This window comes from Oncorhynchus kisutch, unplaced genomic scaffold, assembly GCF_002021735.2.
Source record: "Oncorhynchus kisutch isolate 150728-3 unplaced genomic scaffold, Okis_V2 scaffold2951, whole genome shotgun sequence".
Lineage (NCBI taxonomy): Eukaryota > Metazoa > Chordata > Actinopteri > Salmoniformes > Salmonidae > Oncorhynchus > Oncorhynchus kisutch.
In genome coordinates this window covers 435843-461083 of record NW_022264896.1, presented here as the reverse complement: position 1 = coordinate 461083, position 25241 = coordinate 435843, and the positions used below count along the sequence as shown (strand labels likewise).

General features: G+C 37.8%; 1 protein-coding gene and 1 long non-coding RNA gene across 2 annotated transcripts; one reads left to right on the top strand and one right to left on the bottom strand.

The window, feature by feature from the left end:
* The first annotated feature begins 964 nt into the window (after positions 1-964).
* Positions 965-25166, top strand: LOC116371129 (uncharacterized). The gene is made up of 2 exons (XR_004208846.1): positions 965-1040; positions 24685-25166. It is a non-coding gene; the product is annotated as an uncharacterized LOC116371129 (long non-coding RNA).
* LOC116371128 (C-C motif chemokine 13-like) lies at positions 22288-23494 on the bottom strand. Its single transcript, XM_031820003.1, has 3 exons — positions 23302-23494; positions 23079-23196; positions 22288-22835 (listed from the first exon to the last, which is right to left on the bottom strand). The coding sequence occupies exons 1-3, from the start codon at positions 23363-23365 to the stop codon at positions 22742-22744; spliced, it is 276 nt and encodes a 91-aa protein (XP_031675863.1). The 5' UTR covers positions 23366-23494; the 3' UTR covers positions 22288-22741.
* Positions 25167-25241: the final 75 nt, after the last annotated feature.

Below are 25241 nucleotides of genomic sequence, written 5' to 3'. Positions count from 1 at the left end.
CTCCCTCTCCCTCTCTCTCCCACTCCCTCTCCCTCTGGCCTAACCAAGGGCGTGACACTCTCCCTCTCTCTCTCTCTCTCTCTCTCTCTCTCTCTCTCTTCTCTCTCTCTCTCTCTCTCTCTCTCTCTCTCTCTCTCTCTCTCTCTCTCTTCTCTCTCTCTCTCTCTCCTCTCTCTCTCTCTCTCTCTCTCTCTCTCTCTCTCTCTCTCTCTCTCTCTCTCTCTCTCTCTCTCTCTCTCTCTTGAATTAAATTCATTTCAAAGGACTTTATTGACTGATTATGTGACTTCTGAAGGTAATTGGTTGCATCAGATCTTATGTAGGTGATAAATAGCAAGGGGGGGTGAATATATATGCACGCACCAGATTCCTGTTTTTTATTTTTGGGGAAAATCTTGAAAGAAGTTTGTTTTTAAATTTTATTAAACCCATTTGGACTATTTTGTCCATTACATGAAATCCTAATTAAAATGTATTTAAAAAACATGTTGTAATGCAACAAAATAGGAAAAACACCAAGGGGGATGAATACTTTTGCAAAGCACTGTCCATCTCCATAGTCAGTTGAACTTGTAGATACTATTGTTATGTTTCTGTCTCCAGTATGAAGGAAGTTAGAGGAAGTTTCACGAGCCAATGCTAACTAGCGTTAGCACAATGGCTGGAAGTCTATGGGTATTTGCTAGCATGCCTGCAGTAGATAAAGGACATTATTGCAAAAATCTCTCACTGTCCCTTTAAACTTTGACCTGTACTGATGAAGAGCGAATCTCTCACAATCCCTTAAACTTTGATCTGTACTGATGAAGAGTGAATCTCTCACCATCCCTTTAAACTTGACCTGTACTGATGAAGAGTGAATCTCTCACTGTCCTTTAAACTTTGATCTGTACTGGTGAAGAGTGAATTGGAAAGAGATGGTCTCCTGACTACCATGTTCTGTGCCTCAGACAGATCCAGTGCTGAATGAAACAGACCATCTCCAACACAGACACCAAGGCAATAAGTGGATCCAATGCAACATGATGGACAGAGAGGAGGTAACATACAGACAGAGTTCTCCCCAAAGAATGTTCGAGCGGCGCCACTGGTGGACTGGCAGCGCCATTATGTAAAATAAAATACTTCAATATTAATTTATTGTCGTGAAGAAGGCACCACAACGCCTCCACATGTTGACTCCAATGCTTCCCACAGTTGTGTCATGTTGGCTTGATGTCCTTTGTGTAGTGGACCATTCATGATACACACAGGAAAACTGTTGAGCATGAAAAATCCAGCAGAGTGGCAGTTCTTGACGCACTCTAACTGGTGCGCTTGGCACCCTCTATCATACCCCATTTAGAGGCACTTAAATCGAATGAAATGAATATCAGAGAATTTCTTCAGAAGCCGTCATTTTTAATCAAACGACAGAACGGTTGAAAGTAGAAAAATACAATATCTGTAGAATAGACCTAGTTACAACCCATCAATATCTATATCAGTAGAATAGACCTAGTTACAACCCACCAATATCTATATCAGTAGAATAGACCTAGTTACAACCCATTAATATCTATATCAATAGAATAGACCTAGTTACAACCCATTAAATATATATCTGTAGAATAGACCTAGTTACAACCCATTATATATATATATATATATATATAATATATCAGTATAGTAGAATAGACCTAGTTACAACCCATCAATATCTATATCTGTAGAATAGACCTAGTTACAACCCATTAATATCTATATCAGTAGAATAGACCTAGTTACAACCCATCAATATCTATATCAGTATAGTAGAATAGACCTAGTTACAACCCATCAATATCTATATCAGTATAGTAGAATAAACCTAGTTACAACCCTCAATATCTATATCAGTATAGTAGAATAGACCTAGTTACAACCCATTAATATCTATATCAGTTAAGTAGAATAGACCTAGTTACAACCCATTAATATCTATATCAGTATAGTAGAATAGACTAGTTACAACCCATTAATATCTATATCAGTATAGTAGAATAGACCTAGTTACAACCCATTAATATCTATATCAGTATAGTAGAATAGACCTAGTTACAACCCATTAATATCTATATCAGTATAGTAGAATAGACGTAGTTACAACCCATCAATATCTATATCAGTATAGTAGAATAGACCTAGTTACAACCCATCAATATCTATATCAGTATAGTAGAATAGACCTAGTTACAACCCATTAATATCTATATCAGTATAGTAGAATAGACCTAGTTACAACCCATTAATATCTATATCAGTATAGTAGAATAGACGTAGTTACAACCCATCAATATCTATATCAGTATAGTAGAATAGACCTAGTTACAACCCATCAATATCTATATCAGTATAGTAGAATAAACCTAGTTACAACCCATCAATATCTATATCAGTATAGTAGAATAGACCTAGTTACAACCCATCAATATCTATATCAGTATAGTAGAATAGACCTAGTTACAACCCATTAATATCTATATCAGTATAGTAGAATAGACCTAGTTACAACCCATTAATATCTATATCAGTATAGTAGAATAGACCTAGTTACAACCCATTAATATCTATATCAGTATAGTAGAATAGACCTAGTTACAACCCATTAATATCTATATCAGTATAGTAGAATAGACCTAGTTACAACCCATTAATATCTATATCAGTATAGTAGAATAGACCTAGTTACAACCCATCAATATCTATATCAGTATAGTAGAATAGACCTAGTTACAACCCATTAATATCTATATCAGTATAGTAGAAGAATAGACCTAGTTACAACCCATTAATATCTATATCAGTATAGTAGAATAGACCTAGTTACAACCATCAATATCTATATCAGTATAGTAGAATAGACCTAGTTACAACCCATCAATATCTATATCAGTATAGTAGAATAGACCTAGTTACAACCCATCAATATCTATATCAGTTAGTAGAATAGACCTAGTTACAACCCATTAATATCTATATCAGTATAGTAGAATAGACCTAGTTACAACCCATTAATATCTATATCAGTATAGTAGAATAGACCTAGTTACAACCCATTAATATCTATATCAGTATAGTAGAATAGACCTAGTTACAACCCATTAATATCTATATCAGTATAGTAGAATAGACCTAGTTACAACCCATCAATATCTATATCAGTATAGTAGAATAGACCTAGTTACAACCCATTAATATCTATATCAGTATAGTAGAATAGACCTAGTTACAACCCATTAATATCTATATCAGTATAGTAGAATAGACCTAGTTACAACCCATTTATATCTATATCAGTATAGTAGAATAGACCTAGTTACAACCCATTATATCTATATCAGTATAGTAGAATAGACCTAGTTACAACCCATCAATATCTATATCAGTATAGTAGAATAGACCTAGTTACAACCCATTAATATCTATATCAGTATAGTAGAATAGACCTAGTTACAACCCAATATATCATCAGTATAGTAGAATAGACCTAGTTACAACCCATCAATATCTATATCAGTATAGTAGAATAGACCTAGTTACAACCCATCAATATCTATATCAGTATAGTAGAATAGACCTAGTTACAACCCATCAATATCTATATCAGTATAGTAGAATAGACCTAGTTACAACCCATCAATATCTATATCAGTATAGTAGAATAGACCTAGTTACAACCCATTAATATCTATATCAGTATAGTAGAATAGACCTAGTTACAACCCATTAATATCTATATCAGTATAGTAGAATAGACCTAGTTACAACCCATTAATATCTATATCAGTATAGTAGAATAGACCTAGTTACAACCCATTAATATCATATCAGTATAGTAGAATAGACCTAGTTACAACCCATCAATATCTATATCAGTATAGTAGAATAGACCTAGTTACAACCCATTAATATCTATATCAGTATAGTAGAATAGACCTAGTTACAACCCATTAATATCTATATCAGTATAGTAGAATAGACCTAGTTACAACCCATCAATATCTATATCAGTATAGTAGAATAGACCTAGTTACAACCCATTAATATCTATATCAGTATAGTAGAATAGACCTAGTAACAACCCATCAATATCTATATCAGTATAGTAGAATAGACCTATTTACAACCCATTAATATCTATATCAGTATAGTAGAATAAACCTAGTTACAACCCATCAATATCTATATCAGTATAGTAGAATAGACCTAGTTACAACCCATTAATATCTATATCAGTATAGTAGAATAGACCTAGTTACAACCCATTAATATCTATATCAGTATAGTAGAATAGACCTAGTTACAACCCATTAATATCTATATCAGTATAGTAGAATAGACCTAGTTACAACCCATTAATATCTATATCAGTATAGTAGAATAGACCTAGTTACAACCCATTAATATCTATATCAGTATAGTAGAATAGACCTAGTTACAACCCATCAATATCTATATCAGTATAGTAGAATAGACCTAGTTACAACCCATTAATATCTATATCAGTATAGTAGAATAGACCTAGTTACAACCCATTAATATCTATATCAGTATAGTAGAATAGACCTAGTTACAACCATTAATATCTATATCAGTATAGTAGAATAGACCTAGTTACAACCCATTAATATCTATATCAGTATAGTAGAATAGACCTAGTTACAACCCATCAATATCTATATCAGTATAGTAGAATAGAATAGACCTAGTTACAACCCATTAATATCTATATCAGTATAGTAGAATAGACCTAGTTACAACATTAATATCTTATCAGTATAGTAGAATAGACCTAGTTACAACCCATTAATATCTATATCAGTATAGTAGAATAAACCTAGTTACAACCCATTATATCTATATCAGTATAGTAGAATAAACCTAGTTACAACCATTAATATCTATATCAGTATAGTAGAATAGACCTAGTTACAACCCATCAATATCTATATCAGTATAGTAGAATAGACCTAGTTACAACCCATTAATATCTATATCAGTATAGTAGAATAGACCTAGTTACAACCCATTAATATCTATATCAGTATAGTAGAATAGACCTAGTTACAACCCATCAATATCTATATCAGTATAGTAGAATAGACCTAGTTACAACCATCAATATAAATCAAATCAAATCAAATCAAATGTTATTTGTCACATACACATGGTTAGTAGATGTTATTGGTCACATGGTTAGCAGATGTTATTGGTCACATACACATGGTTAGCAGATGTTATTGGTCACATACACATGGTTAGCAGATGTTATTTGTCACATACACATGGTTAGCAGATGTTATTGGTCACATACACATGGTTAGCAGATGTTATTGGTCACATACACATGGTTAGCAGATGTTATTGGTCACATACACATGGGTTAGCAGATGTTAATGGTCACATACACATGGTTAGCAGATGTTATTGGTCACATACACATGGTTAGCAGATGTTATTGGTCACATACACATGGTTAGCAGATGTTATTGGTCACATACACATGGTTAGCAGATGTTATTGGTCACATACACATGGTTAGCAGATGTTATTGGTCACATACACATGGTTAGCAGATGTTATTGGTCACATACACATGGTTAGCAGATGTTATTGGTCACATACACATGGTTAGCAGATGTTAATGGTCACATACACATGGTTAGCAGATGTTATTGGTCACATACACATGGTTAGCAGATGTTATTGGTCACATACACATGGTTAGCAGATGTTATTGGTCACATACACATGGTTAGCAGATGTATTGGTCACATACACATGGTTAGCAGATGTTATTGGTCACATACACATGGTTAGCAGATGTTATTGGTCACATACACATGGTTAGCAGATGTATTGGTCACATACACATGGTTAGCAGATGTTATTGGTCACATACACATGGTTAGCAGATGTTATTGGTCACATACACATGGTTAGCAGATGTTAATGGTCACATACACATGGTTAGCAGATGTTAATGCGAGTGTAGCGAAATGCTTGTGCTTCTAGTTCCGACAATGCAGTAATAACCAACAAGTAATCTAACTAACAATTCCAAAACTACTGTCTTATACACAGTGTAAGGGGATAAAGAATATGTACATAAGGATATATGAATGAGTGATGGTACAGAGCAGCATAGGCAAGATACAGTAGATGGTATCGAGTACAGTATATACATATGAGATGAGTATGTAAACAAAGTGGCATAGTTAAAGTGGCTAGTGATACATGTATTACATAAGGATGCAGTCGATGATATAGAGTACAGTATATACGTATGCATATGAGATGAATAATGTAGGGTAAGTAACATTATATAAGGTAGCATTGTTTAAAGTGGCTAGTGATATATTTACATCATTTCCCATCAATTCCCATTATTAGAGTGGCTGGAGTTGAGTCAGTGTCAGTGTCAGTGTGTTGGCAGCAGCCACTCAATGTTAGTGGTGGCTGTTTAACAGTCTGATGGCCTTGAGATAGAAGCTGTTTTTCAGTCTCTCGGTCCCAACTTTGATGCACCTGTACTGACCTCGCCTTCTGGATGATAGCGGGGTGAACAGGCAGTGGCTCGGGTGGTTGATGTCCTTGATGATCTTTATGGCCTTCCTGTAACATCGGGTGGTGTAGGTGTCCTGGAGGGCAGGTAGTTTGCCCCCGGTGATGCGTTGTGCAGACCTCACTACCCTCTGGAGAGCCTTACGGCTGTGGGCGGAGCAGTTGCCGTACCAGGCGGTGATACAGCCCGCCAGGATGCTCCGATTGTGCATCTGTAGAAGTTTGTGAGTGCTTTTGGTGACAAGCCGAATTTCTTCAGCCTCCTGAGGATGAAGAGGCGCTGCTGCGCCTTCTTCACGATGCTTTGTCTGTGTGAGTGGACCAATTCAGTTGTCTGTGATGTGTAGCGAGGGAACTTAAAACTTGCTACCCTCTCCACTACTGTTCCTATCGATGTGGATAGGGGGGGTTCCCTCTGCTGTTTCCTGAAGTCCACAATCATCTCCTTAGTTTTGTTGACGTTGAGTGTGAGGTTATTTTCCTGACACCACACTCCGAGGGCCCTCACCTCCTCCCTGTAGGCCGTCTCTTCGTTGTTGGTAATCAAGCCTACCACTGTTCTGTCGTCCGCCAAACTTGATGATTGAGTTGGAGGCGTGCGTGGCCACGCAGTCGTGGGTGAACAGGGAGTACAGGAGAGGGCTCAGAACGCACCCTTGTGGGGCCCCAGTGCTGAGGATCAGCGGGGTGGAGATGTTGTTGCCTACCCTCACCACCTGGGGGCGACCCGTCAGGAAGTCCAGTACCAGTTGCACAGGGCGCGGGGTCGAGACCCAGGGTCTCGAGCTTGATGACGAGCTTGGAGGGTACTATGGTGTTGAATATCTATATCTATATCAGTATAGTAGAATAGACCTAGTTACAACCCATCAATATCTATATCAGTATAGTAGAATAGATCTAGTTACAACCAATCAATATCTATATCAGTATAGTAGAATAAACCTAGTTACAACCCATCAATATCTATATCAGTATAGTAGAATAGACCTAATTACAACCCATTAATATCTATATCAGTATAGTAGAATAGACCTAGTTACAACCCATTAATATCTATATCAGTATAGTAGAATAGACCTAGTTACAACCCATTAATATCTATATCAGTATAGTAGAATATACAGTGCCTTGCGAAAGTATTCGGCCCCTTGAACTTTGCGACTTTTGCCACATTTCAGGCTTCAAACATAAAGATATAAAAAATTTTTTTGTGAAGAATCAACAACAAGTGGGACACAATCATGAAGTGGAATGACATTTATTGGATATTTCAAACTCTTTTAACAAATCAAAAACTGAAAAATTGGGAATGCAAAATTTTTCAGCCCCCTTTACTTTCAGTGCAGCAAACTCTCTCCCAGAAGTTCAGTGAGGATCTCTGAATGATCCATGTTGACCTAAATGACTAATGATGATAAATACAATCCACCTGTGTGTAATCAAGTCTCCGTATAAATGCACCTGCACTGTGATAGTCTCAGAGAGACACACCAAAATGTGGAAGAAGGTGCTCTGGTCAGATGAAGCCAAAATTGAACTTTTTGGCAACAATGCAAAACGTTATGTTTGGCGTAAAAGCAACACAGCTCATCACCCTGACCACACCATCCTCACTGTCAAACATGGTGGTGGCAGCATCATGGTTTGGGCCTGCTTTTCTTCAGCAGGGACAGGGAAGATGGGTTAAAATTGATGGGAAGATGGATGGAGCCAAATACAGGACCATTCTGGAAGAAAACCTGATGGAGTCTGCAAAAGACCTGAGACTGGGACGAAGATTTGTCTTCCAACAAGACAATGATCCAAAACATAAAGCAAAATCTACAATGAAATGGTTCAAAAATAAACATATCCAGGTGTTAGAATGGCCAAGTCAAAGTCCAGACCTGAATCCAATCGAGAATCTGTGGAAAGAACTGAAAACTGCTGTTCACAAATGCTCTCCATCCAACCTCACTGAGCTCGAGCTGTTTTGCAAGGAGGAATGGGAAAAAATTATCTGGAAAAAAATATCGGTGCAAAACTGATAGAGACATACCCCAAGCGACTTACAGCTGTAATCGCAGCAAAAGGTGGCGCTACAAAGTATTACTTAAGGGGGCTGAATAATTTTGCATGCCGAATTTTTCCGTTTTTGATTTGTTAAAAAAGTTTGAAATATCCAATAAATGTCGTTCCGCTTCATGATTGTGTCCCACTTGTTGTTGATTCTTCACAAAAAAATACATGTTGAAGCCTGAAATGTGGCAAAAGGTCGCAAAGTTCAAGGGGGCCGAATACTTTCGCAAGGCACTACCTAGTTACAACCCATTAATATCTATATCAGTATTGTAGAATAGACCTAGTTACAACCCATTAATATCTAAATCAGTAGAATAGACCTAGTTACAACCCATTAATATCTATATCAGTAGAATAGACCTAGTTACAACCCATTAATACATTAATTGAATAATATGAACCACTCTTTCACAGGATGTTTGAAATCTTCAAAGGCTTTATAAAATATAAAATAGGTTACATGTCAAATATGTTTACAGTTTTAGAAAAATAAACAATTAGTATATCCTAAACCTAGTACATTACACTGAACCTATTCTATACCAATCTCAGATAGGGTATTAACCTAATATATTACATTGAGCCTCCTCTATACCAATCTCAGATAGGATATTAACCTAGTATATTACACTGAACCTATTCTATACCAATCTCAGATAGGATATTAACCTAGTATATTACATTGAGCCTCCTCTATACCAATCTCAGATAGGATATTAACCTAGTATATTACACTGAACCTATTCTATACCAATCTCAGATAGGGTATTGACATGCATGACAAGGTCTACGTCACTAATGGCAACCTATTCCCTTTATAGTGCACCAACAAGGGGTTGGGGTGTTAGGGGGTGATGGTAGTTGATGACTCATTGTGGTCTGCTCTCAATCTTGGTCACATGACTCTGGCCAGGCTTCAGAAGGGTCAACACAAAATGTCTTCCCTTTCTTTGTGGTGAAACTGCAACAGATACACAACACATTGTCTCTCAGAACATCCAGTCTGTAATATGAATGCTCCGTCTTGTCTTGTACAGTGTAGCCTGGATGTAGCCTGGGTCCAGGTGTGTTTGTGCTATCATACCAACTCCTTGTCACTCCTGGTCGTGTTTGGCATGACAAGGAGTTGACGTGAAGTCACAAACAGATCTGGGACCAGGCTAGCCCAGATGTTTACAGTTACAGTAGACTATGCTTACTTACATCAGTGCTTTGCGAGGGCAGCTACTGGAGGTTGTTCTGAGAGAAACCACTTGTTGAAGAGGATCCTCGCGCTGAACTTTAGACAGCAGTCAGTTGACGTTTCCAACTTAATGACACCTGCAAACAAATTATCATAAACCACAGTCAACATAAAGAGCTCCAGCATATTACACAATATGGGTAGTCATCCACTCCCCAACACACACACACACCACACACCCTGCAGACGTCATATGCAGGGAGCAGAGCAGTCCCAGGAGGAGTAGAGCAGTCAGGGTCTTCATGGTTCAGAGATGGTTGAGATGCTGAAGATTGTATTGTCTGATCTGGTCTCTGATGTTCTAGTCTCGTTCTATGTCTGAGTTCTGTTCTGTCTCTCATTATATATGAACAGCTATTACTTAACAACTCAACCATGAAAAGCCCTTCCCTCAATTTCTGTTCCTCTTCTCTGGTCAAAAGTAGGACTCACTTCAGCACTGCTGACAATAACAACTTGTGTAGAATTGCTTGCTCAGCATTCATATGTACATTATGCATTGGTTCTGACATTCTTGTAAGGTATCAAAATAGTTTGTCAAAATAAGTTGTTGGTTAAATCTCACAGAGTTATGGACTTGTTAGGTTGTTGGTTAAATCTCACAGAGTTATAGACCTGTTAGGTTGTTGGTTAAATCTCACAGAGTTATAGACCTGTTAGGTTGTTGGTTAATGTTCAGAGTTATAGACCTGTTAGGTTGTTGGATAAAGTTAACAGAGTTATAGACTGTTAGGTTGTTGGATAAAGTTCACAGAGTTATAGACCTGTTAGGTTGTTGGTTAATGTTCAGAGTTATAGACCTGTTAGGTTGTTGGATAAAGTTCACAGAGTTATAGACCTGTTAGGTTGTTGGTTAAATCTCACAGAGTTATAGACCTGTTAGGTTGTTGGTTAATGTTCAGAGTTATAGACCTGTTAGGTTGTTGGTTAATGTTCAGAGTTATAGACCTGTTAGGTTGTTGGTAAATCTCACAGAGTTATAGACCTGTTAGGTTGTTGGTTAATGTTCAGAGTTATAGACCTGTTAGGTTGTAGGTTAAATCTCACAGAGTTATAGACCTGTTAGGTTGTTGGTTAATGTTCAGAGTTATAGACCTGTTAGGTTGTTGGTTAAATCTCACAGAGTATAGACTGTTAGGTTGTGGTTAATGTTCAGAGTTATAGACCCGTTAGGTTGTTGGTTAATGTTCAGAGTTATAGACCTGTTAGGTTGTTGGTTAATGTTCAGAGTTATAGACCTGTTAGGTTGTTGGTTAATGTTCAGAGTTATAGACCTGTTAGGTTGTTGGTTAAAGATCACAGCTTTTGGTCCGTTAGGTGTCAGAGGAAGGCCCATTATGTAAAATAACATTGTTAAATATTTATGAGTAGATTGCAGGAAATGTCAGTTGCTCAGCTGCACCACCTTGATAAATAATCCTGGGGAGAACCCTGACATGTACACATTCTCACACCTGTCCACACACAATACCTGCACCTGCACAGAAACACCCAGATTGTAACAAGCCCAGACTTCCATTCTTTTGATCGTGTCTCTATTCCTTCTTGACGTCCAGGAAAACCTTGTTACCTCAATTGTGACCCTTTCGTGACAGAAACGATCTGCCTCCGAGTCTACAGCCATACTGGAGCAAGAAGTCAACTTGCAACACACACAACACTCTTGGATTAAACCTAAATCTTTCACAACGTGGGTTCTAGCGTTGCTTGGCCCCAGTCACACACAGCGTATCGGATCCAAGCTATGAGGTGTGATATTGCCTCCTAGAACTGCCCCCGAAATCCCTGCCCGCTCCCCACCCCACCCAGCTCCACTCCCCTGTTTTCAAATAAGCTGATGTCAGATGTGATACAGAGACTGACTCCAGGTCAGTTGGCACTGGTGTTGTGCTGTGAGATGTGTGTTGGTCAGTATGGAGCTGCACTGGCCTGGGGTCAGAGCTATAATAGCACTGAGTGGCATGGAGGCCTTTTCTGCTATGGATAGAACAAATACTATATTAAAGAGAATAAACCATTTTTATTTAAATGTTTTGTTCATGTTTATTGTTGATGTATTGATTCTGATGATTGATCAGTAGAAACTAAATACCTAAATATTAAAATATGAACAATTCTCAGATCAGTATCTAATACATTCCAAAATGTAAATTATGAAACTTATAGACGACGTCAGTTTTAATGTGTCGTTTTGAATAAATAATCTGTGAATCCCAGATTATTCCAGAACATAAAAATGCAACATTCATGCAATACAAATGATAAAAGAGTGATGATTAAAATGCAGTCTACAGAAGTCTAACTTCAGCAGGGCTGCGTTCAGCAGATAGAAACGCTTTGAATAGAGCTGACACAATTCCACAACGTAGTGCCCTACTGAACGCAGCCCAGGTGAGTTCTAATCTAAACCCATCCAAGGCACAACACCACCTTTCTCCTCTGAAGCCAATCACGCATATGCCTTGTCAACCATAGGAAAGGAGGAAATCTGCTGTGATTGGTCAGCTTTGGCTGCCTGAAGGTATGTATTAAGGTTGCCATGGTAGCATATTATATCAGCGGCCTGTCCCTTTACATAAGGGTGTGTTCCTCTGCCAGACATTGGCCAGTTGTGTGCCCCCTATGGGACTCCCAATCACGGCCTGAATACAGCCTGGAAGATACATTTCTATCTGGTCTGACTGGTTGAACATCCATTGGCACTTGGGGTTAGTTTCAGTTCTTTAGATTCTTAGAGTTCTTTACTGTGTTCTGGAATAGAACTGAGAGTGCTCCTTGGTGTTCTTTACCTGTGTTCTGGAATAGAACTGAGTGCTCCTTGGTGTTCTTTACGTGTGTTCTGGAATAGAACTGAGTGCTCCTTGGTGTTCTTTACCTGTGTTGGGAATAGATACTGAGTGCTCTTGGTGTTCTTTACGTGTGTTCTGAATAGAACTGAGCTCCTTGGTGTCTTACCTCCTTAGGTGTTCTTTACCTGGGTTTGGAATAGAACTGAGTGATCATTGGGGTCTTTACCTGTGTTCTGGAATAGAACTGAGTGCTCCTTGGTGTTCGTACTCCTAGAGTCTCTTTACCTGGTTCTGGAATAGACTGAGTGCTCCTTAGTGTTCTTACCTGGGTTCTGGAATAGAAATGAGTGCTCCTTGGTCGTATTACGTGGGTCTGGAATAGAACTGGAGGTCCTTGGTTTCAGTAAATGTGTGTTCTGGAATAGAACTGAGTGCTCTTGGGTTCTTTACCTGTGTTCTGGAATAGAACTGAGTGCTCCTAGTGTTCTTTACCTGTGTTCTGGAATAGAACTGAGTGCTCNGCCTAACCAAGGGCGTGACACTCTCCCTCTCTCTCTCTCTCTCATCTTCTCTCTCTCCTCTCTCTCTCTCTCTCTCTCTCTCTCTCTCCTCTCTCTCTCTCTCTCTCTCTCTCTCTCTCTCTCTCTCTCTACTCTCTCTCTCTCTCTCTCCATTTCTCCTCTTCTCTCTTCTCTTCTTCGTCTCTCTCTCTCTCTCTCCCTCTCTCCTCTCTCTCTCTCTCTCTCTCCTCTTCTGAATTAAATTATTTCAAGGACTTTATTTGACTGATTATGTGACTTCTGAAGGTTAATTGGTTGCCATCAGATCTTATGTAGGTGATAAATAGCAACGGGGGTGAATATATATGCACGCACCAGATTCCTGTTTTTTATTTTTGGGGAAAATCTTGAAAGAAGTTTGTTTTTTAAATTTTATTAAACCCATTTGGACTATTTTGTCCATTACATGAAATCCTAATTAAAATGTATTTAAAAAACATGTTGTAATGCAACAAAATAGGAAAAACACCAAGGGGGATGAATACTTTTGCAAAGCACTGTCCATCTCCATAGTCAGTTGAACTTGTAGATACTATTGTTATGTTTCTGTCTCCAGTATGAAGGAAGTTAGAGGAAGTTTCACGAGCCAATGCTAACTAGCGTTAGCACAATGGCTGGAAGTCTATGGGTATTTGCTAGCATGCCTGCAGTAGATAAAGGACATTATTGCAAAAATCTCTCACTGTCCCTTTAAACTTTGACCTGTACTGATGAAGAGCGAATCTCTCACAATCCCTTTAAACTTTGATCTGTACTGATGAAGAGTGAATCTCTCACCATCCCTTTAAACTTTGACCTGTACTGATGAAGAGTGAATCTCTCACTGTCCCTTTAAACTTTGATCTGTACTGGTGAAGAGTGAATTGGAAAGAGATGGTCTCCTGACTACCATGTTCTGTGTCCCTCAGATCCAGTGCTGAATGAACAGACCATCTCCAACACAGACACCAAGGCAATAAGTGGATCCCAATGCAACATGATGGACAGAGAGGAGGTAACATACAGACAGAGTTCTCCCCAAAGAATGTTCGAGCGGCGCCACCTGGTGGACTGGCAGCGCCATTATGTAAAATAAATACTTCAATATTAATTTATTTGTCGTGAAGAAGGCACCACAACGCCTCCACATGTTGACTCCAATGCTTCCCACAGTTGTGTCATGTTGGCTTGATGTCCTTTGTGTAGTGGACCATTCATGATACACACAGGAAACTGTTGAGCATGAAAAATCCAGCAGAGTGGCAGTTCTTGACGCACTCTAACTGGTGCGCTTGGCACCCTCTATCATACCCCATTTAGAGGCACTTAAATCGAATGTTAAAATGAATATCAGAGAATTCTTCAGAAGCCGTCATTTATTAATCAAACGACAGAACGGTTGAAAGTAGAAAAATACAATATCTGTAGAATAGACCTAGTTACAACCCATCAATATCTATATCAGTAGAATAGACCTAGTTACAACCCACCAATATCTATATCAGTAGAATAGACCTAGTTACAACCCATTAATATCTATATCAATAGAATAGACCTAGTTACAACCCATTACTATCTATATCTGTAGAATAGACCTAGTTACAACCCATTAATATATATATATATATATATATATATATATCAGTATAGTAGAATAGACCTAGTTACAACCCATCAATATCTATATCTGTAGAATAGACCTAGTTACAACCCATTAATATCTATATCAGTAGAATAGACCTAGTTACAACCCATCAATATCTATATCAGTATAGTAGAATAGACCCTAGTTACAACCCATCAATAATCTATATCAGTATAGTAGAATAAACCTAGTTACAACCCATCAATATCTATATCAGTATAGTAGAATAGACCTAGTTACAACCCATTAATATCTATATCAGTTATAGTAGAATAGACCTAGTTACAACCCATAATATCTATATCAGTATAGTAGAATAGACCTAGTTACAACCCATTAATATCTATATCAGTATAGTAGAATAGACCTAGTACAACCCATTAATATCTATATCAGTATAGTAGAATAGACTCGTTACAACCCATTAATCTCTATATCAGTTATCGTAGAATAGACGTAGTTACAACCCATCAATATCTATATCAGTCTAGTAGAATAGACCTAGTTACAACCCATCAATCTATATCAGTATAGTAGAATAGACCTAGTTACAACCCATTAATATCTATATCAGTATAGTAGAATAGGACCTAGTTACAACCCATAATATCTATATCAGTATAGTAGAATAGACGTAGTTACAACCCATCAATATTCTATATCAGTATAGTAGAATAGACCCTAGTTACAAACCATCAATATCTATATCAGTTATAGTAGAATAAACCTAGTTACAACCCATCAATATCTATATCAGTATAGTAGAATAGACCTAGTTACAACCCCATCAATATCTATATCAGTATAGTAGAATAGACCTAGTTACAACCCATTAATATCTATATCAGTATAGTAGAATAGACCTAGTTACAACCCCATTAATATCTATATCAGTCTAGTAGAATAGACCTAGTTACAACCCCATTATATCTATATCCAGTATAGTAGAATAGACCTAGTTACAACCCATTAATATCTATATCAGTATAGTAGAATAGACCTAGTTACAACCCATTAATATCTATATCAGTATAGTAGAATAGACCTAGTTACAACCCCATCACTATCTATATCAGTATAGTAGAATAGACCTAGTTACAACCCATTAATATCTATATCAGTATAGTAGAATAGACCTAGTTACAACCCATTAATATCTATATCAGTATAGTAGAATAGACCTAGTTACAACCCATCAATATCTATATCAGTATAGTAGAATAGACCTAGTTACAACCCATCAATATCTATATCAGTATAGTAGAATAGACCTAGTTACAACCCATCAATATCTATATCAGTATAGTAGAATAGACCTAGTTACAACCATTAATATCTATATCAGTATAGTAGAATAGACTAGTTACAACCCATTAATATCTAATCAGTATAGTAGAATAGACCTAGTTACAACCCATTAATATCTATATCAGTATAGTAGAATAGACCTAGTTACAACCCATTAATATCTATATCAGTATAGTAGAATAGACCTAGTTACAACCCATCAATATCTATATCAGTATAGTAGAATAGACCTAGTTACAACCCATTAATATCTATATCAGTATAGTAGAATAGACCTAGTTACAACCCATTAATATCTATATCAGTATAGTAGAATAGACCTAGTTACAACCCATTAATATCTATATCAGTATAGTAGAATAGACCTAGTTACAACCCATTAATATCTATATCAGTATAGTAGAATAGACCTAGTTACAACCCATCAATATCTATATCAGTATAGTAGAATAGACCTAGTTACAACCCATTAATATCTATATCAGTATAGTAGAATAGACCTAGTTACAACCCATTAATATCTATATCAGTATAGTAGAATAGACTAGTTACAACCCATCAATATCTATATCAGTATAGTAGAATAGACCTAGTTACAACCCATCAATATCTATATCAGTATAGTAGAATAGACCTAGTTACAACCCATCAATATCTATATCAGTATAGTAGAATAGACCTAGTTACAACCCATCAATATCTATATCAGTATAGTAGAATAGACCTAGTTACAACCCATTAATATCTATATCAGTATAGTAGAATAGACCTAGTTACAACCCATTAATATCTATATCAGTATAGTAGAATAGACCTAGTTACAACCCATTAATATCTATATCAGTATAGTAGAATAGACCTAGTTACAACCCATTAATATCTATATCAGTATAGTAGAATAGACCTAGTTACAACCCATCAATATCTATATCAGTATAGTAGAATAGACCTAGTTACAACCCATTAATATCTATATCAGTATAGTAGAATAGACCTAGTTACAACCCATTAATATCTATATCAGTATAGTAGAATAGACCTAGTTACAACCCATCAATATCTATATCAGTATAGTAGAATAGACCTAGTTACAACCCATTAATATCTATATCAGTATAGTAGAATAGACCTAGTAACAACCCATCAATATCTATATCAGTATAGTAGAATAGACCTATTTACAACCCATTAATATCTATATCAGTATAGTAGAATAAACCTAGTTACAACCCATCAATATCTATATCAGTATAGTAGAATAGACCTAGTTACAACCCATTAATATCTATATCAGTATAGTAGAATAGACCTAGTTACAACCCATTAATATCTATATCAGTATAGTAGAATAGACCTAGTTACAACCCATTAATATCTATATCAGTATAGTAGAATAGACCTAGTTACAACCCATTAATATCTATATCAGTATAGTAGAATAGACCTAGTTACAACCCATTAATATCTATATCAGTATAGTAGAATAGACCTAGTTACAACCCATCAATATCTATATCAGTATAGTAGAATAGACCTAGTTACAACCCATTAATATCTATATCAGTATAGTAGAATAGACCTAGTTACAACCCATTAATATCTATATCAGTATAGTAGAATAGACCTAGTTACAACCCATTAATATCTATATCAGTATAGTAGAATAGACCTAGTTACAACCCATTAATATCTATATCAGTATAGTAGAATAGACCTAGTTACAACCCATCAATATCTATATCAGTATAGTAGAATAGACCTAGTTACAACCCATTAATATCTATATCAGTATAGTAGAATAGACCTAGTTACAACCCATTAATATCTATATCAGTATAGTAGAATAGACCTAGTTACAACCCATTAATATCTATATCAGTATAGTAGAATAAACCTAGTTACAACCCATTAATATCTATATCAGTATAGTAGAATAAACCTAGTTACAACCCATTAATATCTATATCAGTATAGTAGAATAGACCTAGTTACAACCCATCAATATCTATATCAGTATAGTAGAATAGACCTAGTTACAACCCATTAATATCTATATCAGTATAGTAGAATAGACCTAGTTACAACCCATTAATATCTATATCAGTATAGTAGAATAGACCTAGTTACAACCCATCAATATCTATATCAGTATAGTAGAATAGACCTAGTTACAACCATCAATATAAATCAAATCAAATCAAATCAAATGTTATTTGTCACATACACATGGTTAGTAGATGTTATTGGTCACATGGTTAGCAGATGTTATTGGTCACATACACATGGTTAGCAGATGTTATTGGTCACATACACATGGTTAGCAGATGTTATTTGTCACATACACATGGTTAGCAGATGTTATTGGTCACATACACATGGTTAGCAGATGTTATTGGTCACATACACATGGTTAGCAGATGTTATTGGTCACATACACATGGGTTAGCAGATGTTAATGGTCACATACACATGGTTAGCAGATGTTATTGGTCACATACACATGGTTAGCAGATGTTATTGGTCACATACACATGGTTAGCAGATGTTATTGGTCACATACACATGGTTAGCAGATGTTATTGGTCACATACACATGGTTAGCAGATGTTATTGGTCACATACACATGGTTAGCAGATGTTATTGGTCACATACACATGGTTAGCAGATGTTATTGGTCACATACACATGGGTTAGCAGATGTTAATGGTCACATACACATGGTTAGCAGATGTTATTGGTCACATACACATGGTTAGCAGATGTTATTGGTCACATACACATGGTTAGCAGATGTTATTGGTCACATACACATGGTTAGCAGATGTTATTGGTCACATACACATGGTTAGCAGATGTTATTGGTCACATACACATGGTTAGCAGATGTTATTGGTCACATACACATGGTTAGCAGATGTTATTGGTCACATACACATGGTTAGCAGATGTTATTGGTCACATACACATGGTTAGCAGATGTTATTGGTCACATACACATGGTTAGCAGATGTTAATGGTCACATACACATGGTTAGCAGATGTTAATGCGAGTGTAGCGAAATGCTTGTGCTTCTAGTTCCGACAATGCAGTAATAACCAACAAGTAATCTAACTAACAATTCCAAAACTACTGTCTTATACACAGTGTAAGGGGATAAAGAATATGTACATAAGGATATATGAATGAGTGATGGTACAGAGCAGCATAGGCAAGATACAGTAGATGGTATCGAGTACAGTATATACATATGAGATGAGTATGTAAACAAAGTGGCATAGTTAAAGTGGCTAGTGATACATGTATTACATAAGGATGCAGTCGATGATATAGAGTACAGTATATACGTATGCATATGAGATGAATAATGTAGGGTAAGTAACATTATATAAGGTAGCATTGTTTAAAGTGGCTAGTGATATATTTACATCATTTCCCATCAATTCCCATTATTAGAGTGGCTGGAGTTGAGTCAGTGTCAGTGTCAGTGTGTTGGCAGCAGCCACTCAATGTTAGTGGTGGCTGTTTAACAGTCTGATGGCCTTGAGATAGAAGCTGTTTTTCAGTCTCTCGGTCCCAACTTTGATGCACCTGTACTGACCTCGCCTTCTGGATGATAGCGGGGTGAACAGGCAGTGGCTCGGGTGGTTGATGTCCTTGATGATCTTTATGGCCTTCCTGTAACATCGGGTGGTGTAGGTGTCCTGGAGGGCAGGTAGTTTGCCCCCGGTGATGCGTTGTGCAGACCTCACTACCCTCTGGAGAGCCTTACGGCTGTGGGCGGAGCAGTTGCCGTACCAGGCGGTGATACAGCCCGCCAGGATGCTCTCGATTGTGCATCTGTAGAAGTTTGTGAGTGCTTTTGGTGACAAGCCGAATTTCTTCAGCCTCCTGAGGTTGAAGAGGCGCTGCTGCGCCTTCTTCACGATGCTGTCTGTGTGAGTGGACCAATTCAGTTTGTCTGTGATGTGTATGCCGAGGAACTTAAAACTTGCTACCCTCTCCACTACTGTTCCATCGATGTGGATAGGGGGGTGTTCCCTCTGCTGTTTCCTGAAGTCCACAATCATCTCCTTAGTTTTGTTGACGTTGAGTGTGAGGTTATTTTCCTGACACCACACTCCGAGGGCCCTCACCTCCTCCCTGTAGGCCGTCTCTTCGTTGTTGGTAATCAAGCCTACCACTGTTCTGTCGTCCGCAAACTTGATGATTGAGTTGGAGGCGTGCGTGGCCACGCAGTCGTGGGTGAACAGGGAGTACAGGAGAGGGCTCAGAACGCACCCTTGTGGGGCCCCAGTGCTGAGGATCAGCGGGGTGGAGATGTTGTTGCCTACCCTCACCACCTGGGGGCGACCCGTCAGGAAGTCCAGTACCCAGTTGCACAGGGCGGGGTCGAGACCCAGGGTCTCGAGCTTGATGACGAGCTTGGAGGGTACTATGGTGTTGAATATCTATATCTATATCAGTATAGTAGAATAGACCTAGTTACAACCCATCAATATCTATATCAGTATAGTAGAATAGATCTAGTTACAACCAATCAATATCTATATCAGTATAGTAGAATAAACCTAGTTACAACCCATCAATATCTATATCAGTATAGTAGAATAGACCTAATTACAACCCATTAATATCTATATCAGTATAGTAGAATAGACCTAGTTACAACCCATTAATATCTATATCAGTATAGTAGAATAGACCTAGTTACAACCCATTAATATCTATATCAGTATAGTAGAATATACAGTGCCTTGCGAAAGTATTCGGCCCCCTTGAACTTTGCGACCTTTTGCCACATTTCAGGCTTCAAACATAAAGATATAAAACTGTATTTTTTTGTGAAGAATCAACAACAAGTGGGACACAATCATGAAGTGGAATGACATTTATTGGATATTTCAAACTCTTTTAACAAATCAAAAACTGAAAAATTGGGAATGCAAAATTTTTCAGCCCCCTTTACTTTCAGTGCAGCAAACTCTCTCCAGAAGTTCAGTGAGGATCTCTGAATGATCCAATGTTGACCTAAATGACTAATGATGATAAATACAATCCACCTGTGTGTAATCAAGTCTCCGTATAAATGCACCTGCACTGTGATAGTCTCAGAGAGACACACCAAACATGTGGAAGAAGGTGCTCTGGTCAGATGAAGCCAAAATTGAACTTTTTGGCAACAATGCAAAACGTTATGTTTGGCGTAAAAGCAACACAGCTCATCACCCTGACCACACCATCCTCACTGTCAAACATGGTGGTGGCAGCATCATGGTTTGGGCCTGCTTTTCTTCAGCAGGGACAGGGAAGATGGTTAAAATTGATGGGAAGATGGATGGAGCCAAATACAGGACCATTCTGGAAGAAAACCTGATGGAGTCTGCAAAAGACCTGAGACTGGGACGAAGATTTGTCTTCCAACAAGACAATGATCCAAAACATAAAGCAAAATCTACAATGAAATGGTTCAAAAATAAACATATCCAGGTGTTAGAATGGCCAAGTCAAAGTCCAGACCTGAATCCAATCGAGAATCTGTGGAAAGAACTGAAAACTGCTGTTCACAAATGCTCTCCATCCAACCTCACTGAGCTCGAGCTGTTTTGCAAGGAGGAATGGGAAAAAATTATCTGGAAAAAAATATCGGTGCAAAACTGATAGAGACATACCCCAAGCGACTTACAGCTGTAATCGCAGCAAAAGGTGGCGCTACAAAGTATTAACTTAAGGGGGCTGAATAATTTTGCATGCCGAATTTTTCCGTTTTTGATTTGTTAAAAAAGTTTGAAATATCCAATAAATGTCGTTCCGCTTCATGATTGTGTCCCACTTGTTGTTGATTCTTCACAAAAAAATACATGTTTGAAGCCTGAAATGTGGCAAAAGGTCGCAAAGTTCAAGGGGGCCGAATACTTTCGCAAGGCACTGTACCTAGTTACAACCCATTAATATCTATATCAGTATTGTAGAATAGACCTAGTTACAACCCATTAATATCTAAATCAGTAGAATAGACCTAGTTACAACCCATTAATATCTATATCAGTAGAATAGACCTAGTTACAACCCATTAATACATTAATTGAATAATATGAACCACTCTTTCACAGGATGTTTGAAATCTTCAAAGGCTTTATAAAATATAAAATAGGTTACATGTCAAATATGTTTACAGTTTTAGAAAAATAAACAATTAGTATATCCTAAACCTAGTACATTACACTGAACCTATTCTATACCAATCTCAGATAGGGTATTAACCTAATATATTACATTGAGCCTCCTCTATACCAATCTCAGATAGGATATTAACCTAGTATATTACACTGAACCTATTCTATACCAATCTCAGATAGGATATTAACCTAGTATATTACATTGAGCCTCCTCTATACCAATCTCAGATAGGATATTAACCTAGTATATTACACTGAACCTATTCTATACCAATCTCAGATAGGGTATTGACATGCATGACAAGGTCTACGTCACTAATGGCAACCTATTCCCTTTATAGTGCACCAACAAGGGGTTGGGGTGTTAGGGGGTGATGGTAGTTGATGACTTCATTGTGGTCTGCTCTCAATCTTGGTCACATGACTCTGGACCCAGGCTTCAGAAGGGTCAACACAAAATGTCTTCCCTTTCTTTGTGGTGAAACTGCAACAGATACACAACACATTGTCTCTCAGAACATCCAGTCTGTAATATGAATGCTCCGTCTTGTCTTGTACAGTGTAGCCTGGATGTAGCCTGGGTCCAGGTGTGTTTGTGCTATCATACCAACTCCTTGTCACTCCTGGTCGTGTTTGGCATGACAAGGAGTTGACGTGAAGTCACAAACAGATCTGGGACCAGGCTAGCCCAGATGTTTACAGTTTACAGTAGACTATGCTTACTTACATCAGTGCTTTGCGAGGGCAGCTACTGGAGGTTGTTCTGAGAGAAACCACTTGTTGAAGAGGGATCCTCGCGCTGAACTTTAGACAGCAGTCAGTTGACGTTTCCAACTTAATGACACCTGCAAACAAATTATCATAAACCACAGTCAACATAAAGAGCTCCAGCATATTACACAATATGGGTAGTCATCCACTCCCCAACACACACACACACACACACACACCTGCAGACGTCATATGCAGGGAGCAGAGCAGTCCCAGGAGGAGTAGAGCAGTCAGGGTCTTCATGGTTCAGAGATGGTTGAGATGCTGAAGATTGTATTGTCTGATCTGGTCTCTGATGTTCTAGTCTCGTTCTATGTCTGAGTTCTGTTCTGTTCTCTCATTATATATGAACAGCTATTACTTAACAACTCAACCATGAAAAGCCCTTCCCTCAATTTCTGTTCCTCTTCTCTGGTCAAAAGTAGGACTCACTTCAGCACTGCTGACAATAACAACTTGTGTAGAATTGCTTGCTCAGCATTCATATGTACATTATGCATTGGTTCTGACATTCTTGTAAGGTATCAAAATAGTTTGTCAAAATAAGTTGTTGGTTAAATCTCACAGAGTTATGGACTTGTTAGGTTGTTGGTTAAATCTCACAGAGTTATAGACCTGTTAGGTTGTTGGTTAAATCTCACAGAGTTATAGACCTGTTAGGTTGTTGGTTAATGTTCAGAGTTATAGACCTGTTAGGTTGTTGGATAAAGTTAACAGAGTTATAGACCTGTTAGGTTGTTGGATAAAGTTCACAGAGTTATAGACCTGTTAGGTTGTTGGTTAATGTTCAGAGTTATAGACCTGTTAGGTTGTTGGATAAAGTTCACAGAGTTATAGACCTGTTAGGTTGTTGGTTAAATCTCACAGAGTTATAGACCTGTTAGGTTGTTGGTTAATGTTCAGAGTTATAGACCTGTTAGGTTGTTGGTTAATGTTCAGAGTTATAGACCTGTTAGGTTGTTGGTTAAATCTCACAGAGTTATAGACCTGTTAGGTTGTTGGTTAATGTTCAGAGTTATAGACCTGTTAGGTTGTAGGTTAAATCTCACAGAGTTATAGACCTGTTAGGTTGTTGGTTAATGTTCAGAGTTATAGACCTGTTAGGTTGTTGGTTAAATCTCACAGAGTTATAGACCTGTTAGGTTGTTGGTTAATGTTCAGAGTTATAGACCCGTTAGGTTGTTGGTTAATGTTCAGAGTTATAGACCTGTTAGGTTGTTGGTTAATGTTCAGAGTTATAGACCTGTTAGGTTGTTGGTTAATGTTCAGAGTTATAGACCTGTTAGGTTGTTGGTTAAAGATCACAGCTTTTGGTCCGTTAGGTGTCAGAGGAAGGCCCATTATGTAAAATAACATTGTTAAATATTTATGAGTAGATTGCAGGAAATGTCAGTTGCTCAGCTGCACCACCTTGATAAATAATCCTGGGGAGAACCCTGACATGTACACATTCTCACACCTGTCCACACACACATACCTGCACCTGCACAGAAACACCCAGATTGTAACAAGCCCAGACTTCCATTCTTTTGATCGTGTCTCTATTCCTTCTTGACGTCCAGGAAAACCTTTGTTACCTCAACTTGTGACCCTTTCGTGACAGAAACGATCTGCCTCCGAGTCTACAGCCATACTGGAGCAAGAAGTCAACTTGCAACACACACAACACTCTTGGATTAAACCTAAATCTTTCACAACGTGGGTTCTAGCGTTGCTTGGCCCCAGTCACACACAGCGTATCGGATCCAAGCTATGAGGTGTGATATTGCCTCCTAGAACTGCCCCCCGAAATCCCTGCCCGCTCCCCACCCCACCCAGCTCCACTCCCCTGTTTTCAAATAAGCTGATGTCAGATGTGATACAGAGACTGACTCCAGGTCAGTTTGGCACTGGTGTTGTGCTGTGAGATGTGTGTTGGTCAGTATGGAGCTGCACTGGCCTGGGGTCAGAGCTATAATAGCACTGAGTGGCATGGAGGCTCTTTTCTGCTATGGATAGAACAAATACTATATTAAAGAGAATAAACCATTTTTATTTAAATGTTTTTGTTCATGTTTATTGTTGATGTATTGATTTCTGATTGATTGATCAGTAGAAATCTAAATACCTAAATATTAAA

Excerpts from the sequence above, each read along its gene's own strand:
- LOC116371128 (XM_031820003.1), bottom strand. The coding sequence starts at position 23,365 with ATGAAGACCCTGACTGCTCTACTCCTCCTGGGACTGCTCTGCTCCCTG. Across the intron at positions 23,197-23,301 it reads CCTGCATATGACGTCTGCAG|GTGTCATTAAGTTGGAAACG; the intron begins GTGTGTGTGTGT and ends ATTTGTTTGCAG. Across the intron at positions 22,836-23,078 it reads TGCCCTCGCAAAGCACTGAT|TTTCACCACAAAGAAAGGGA; the intron begins GTAAGTAAGCAT and ends TATCTGTTGCAG.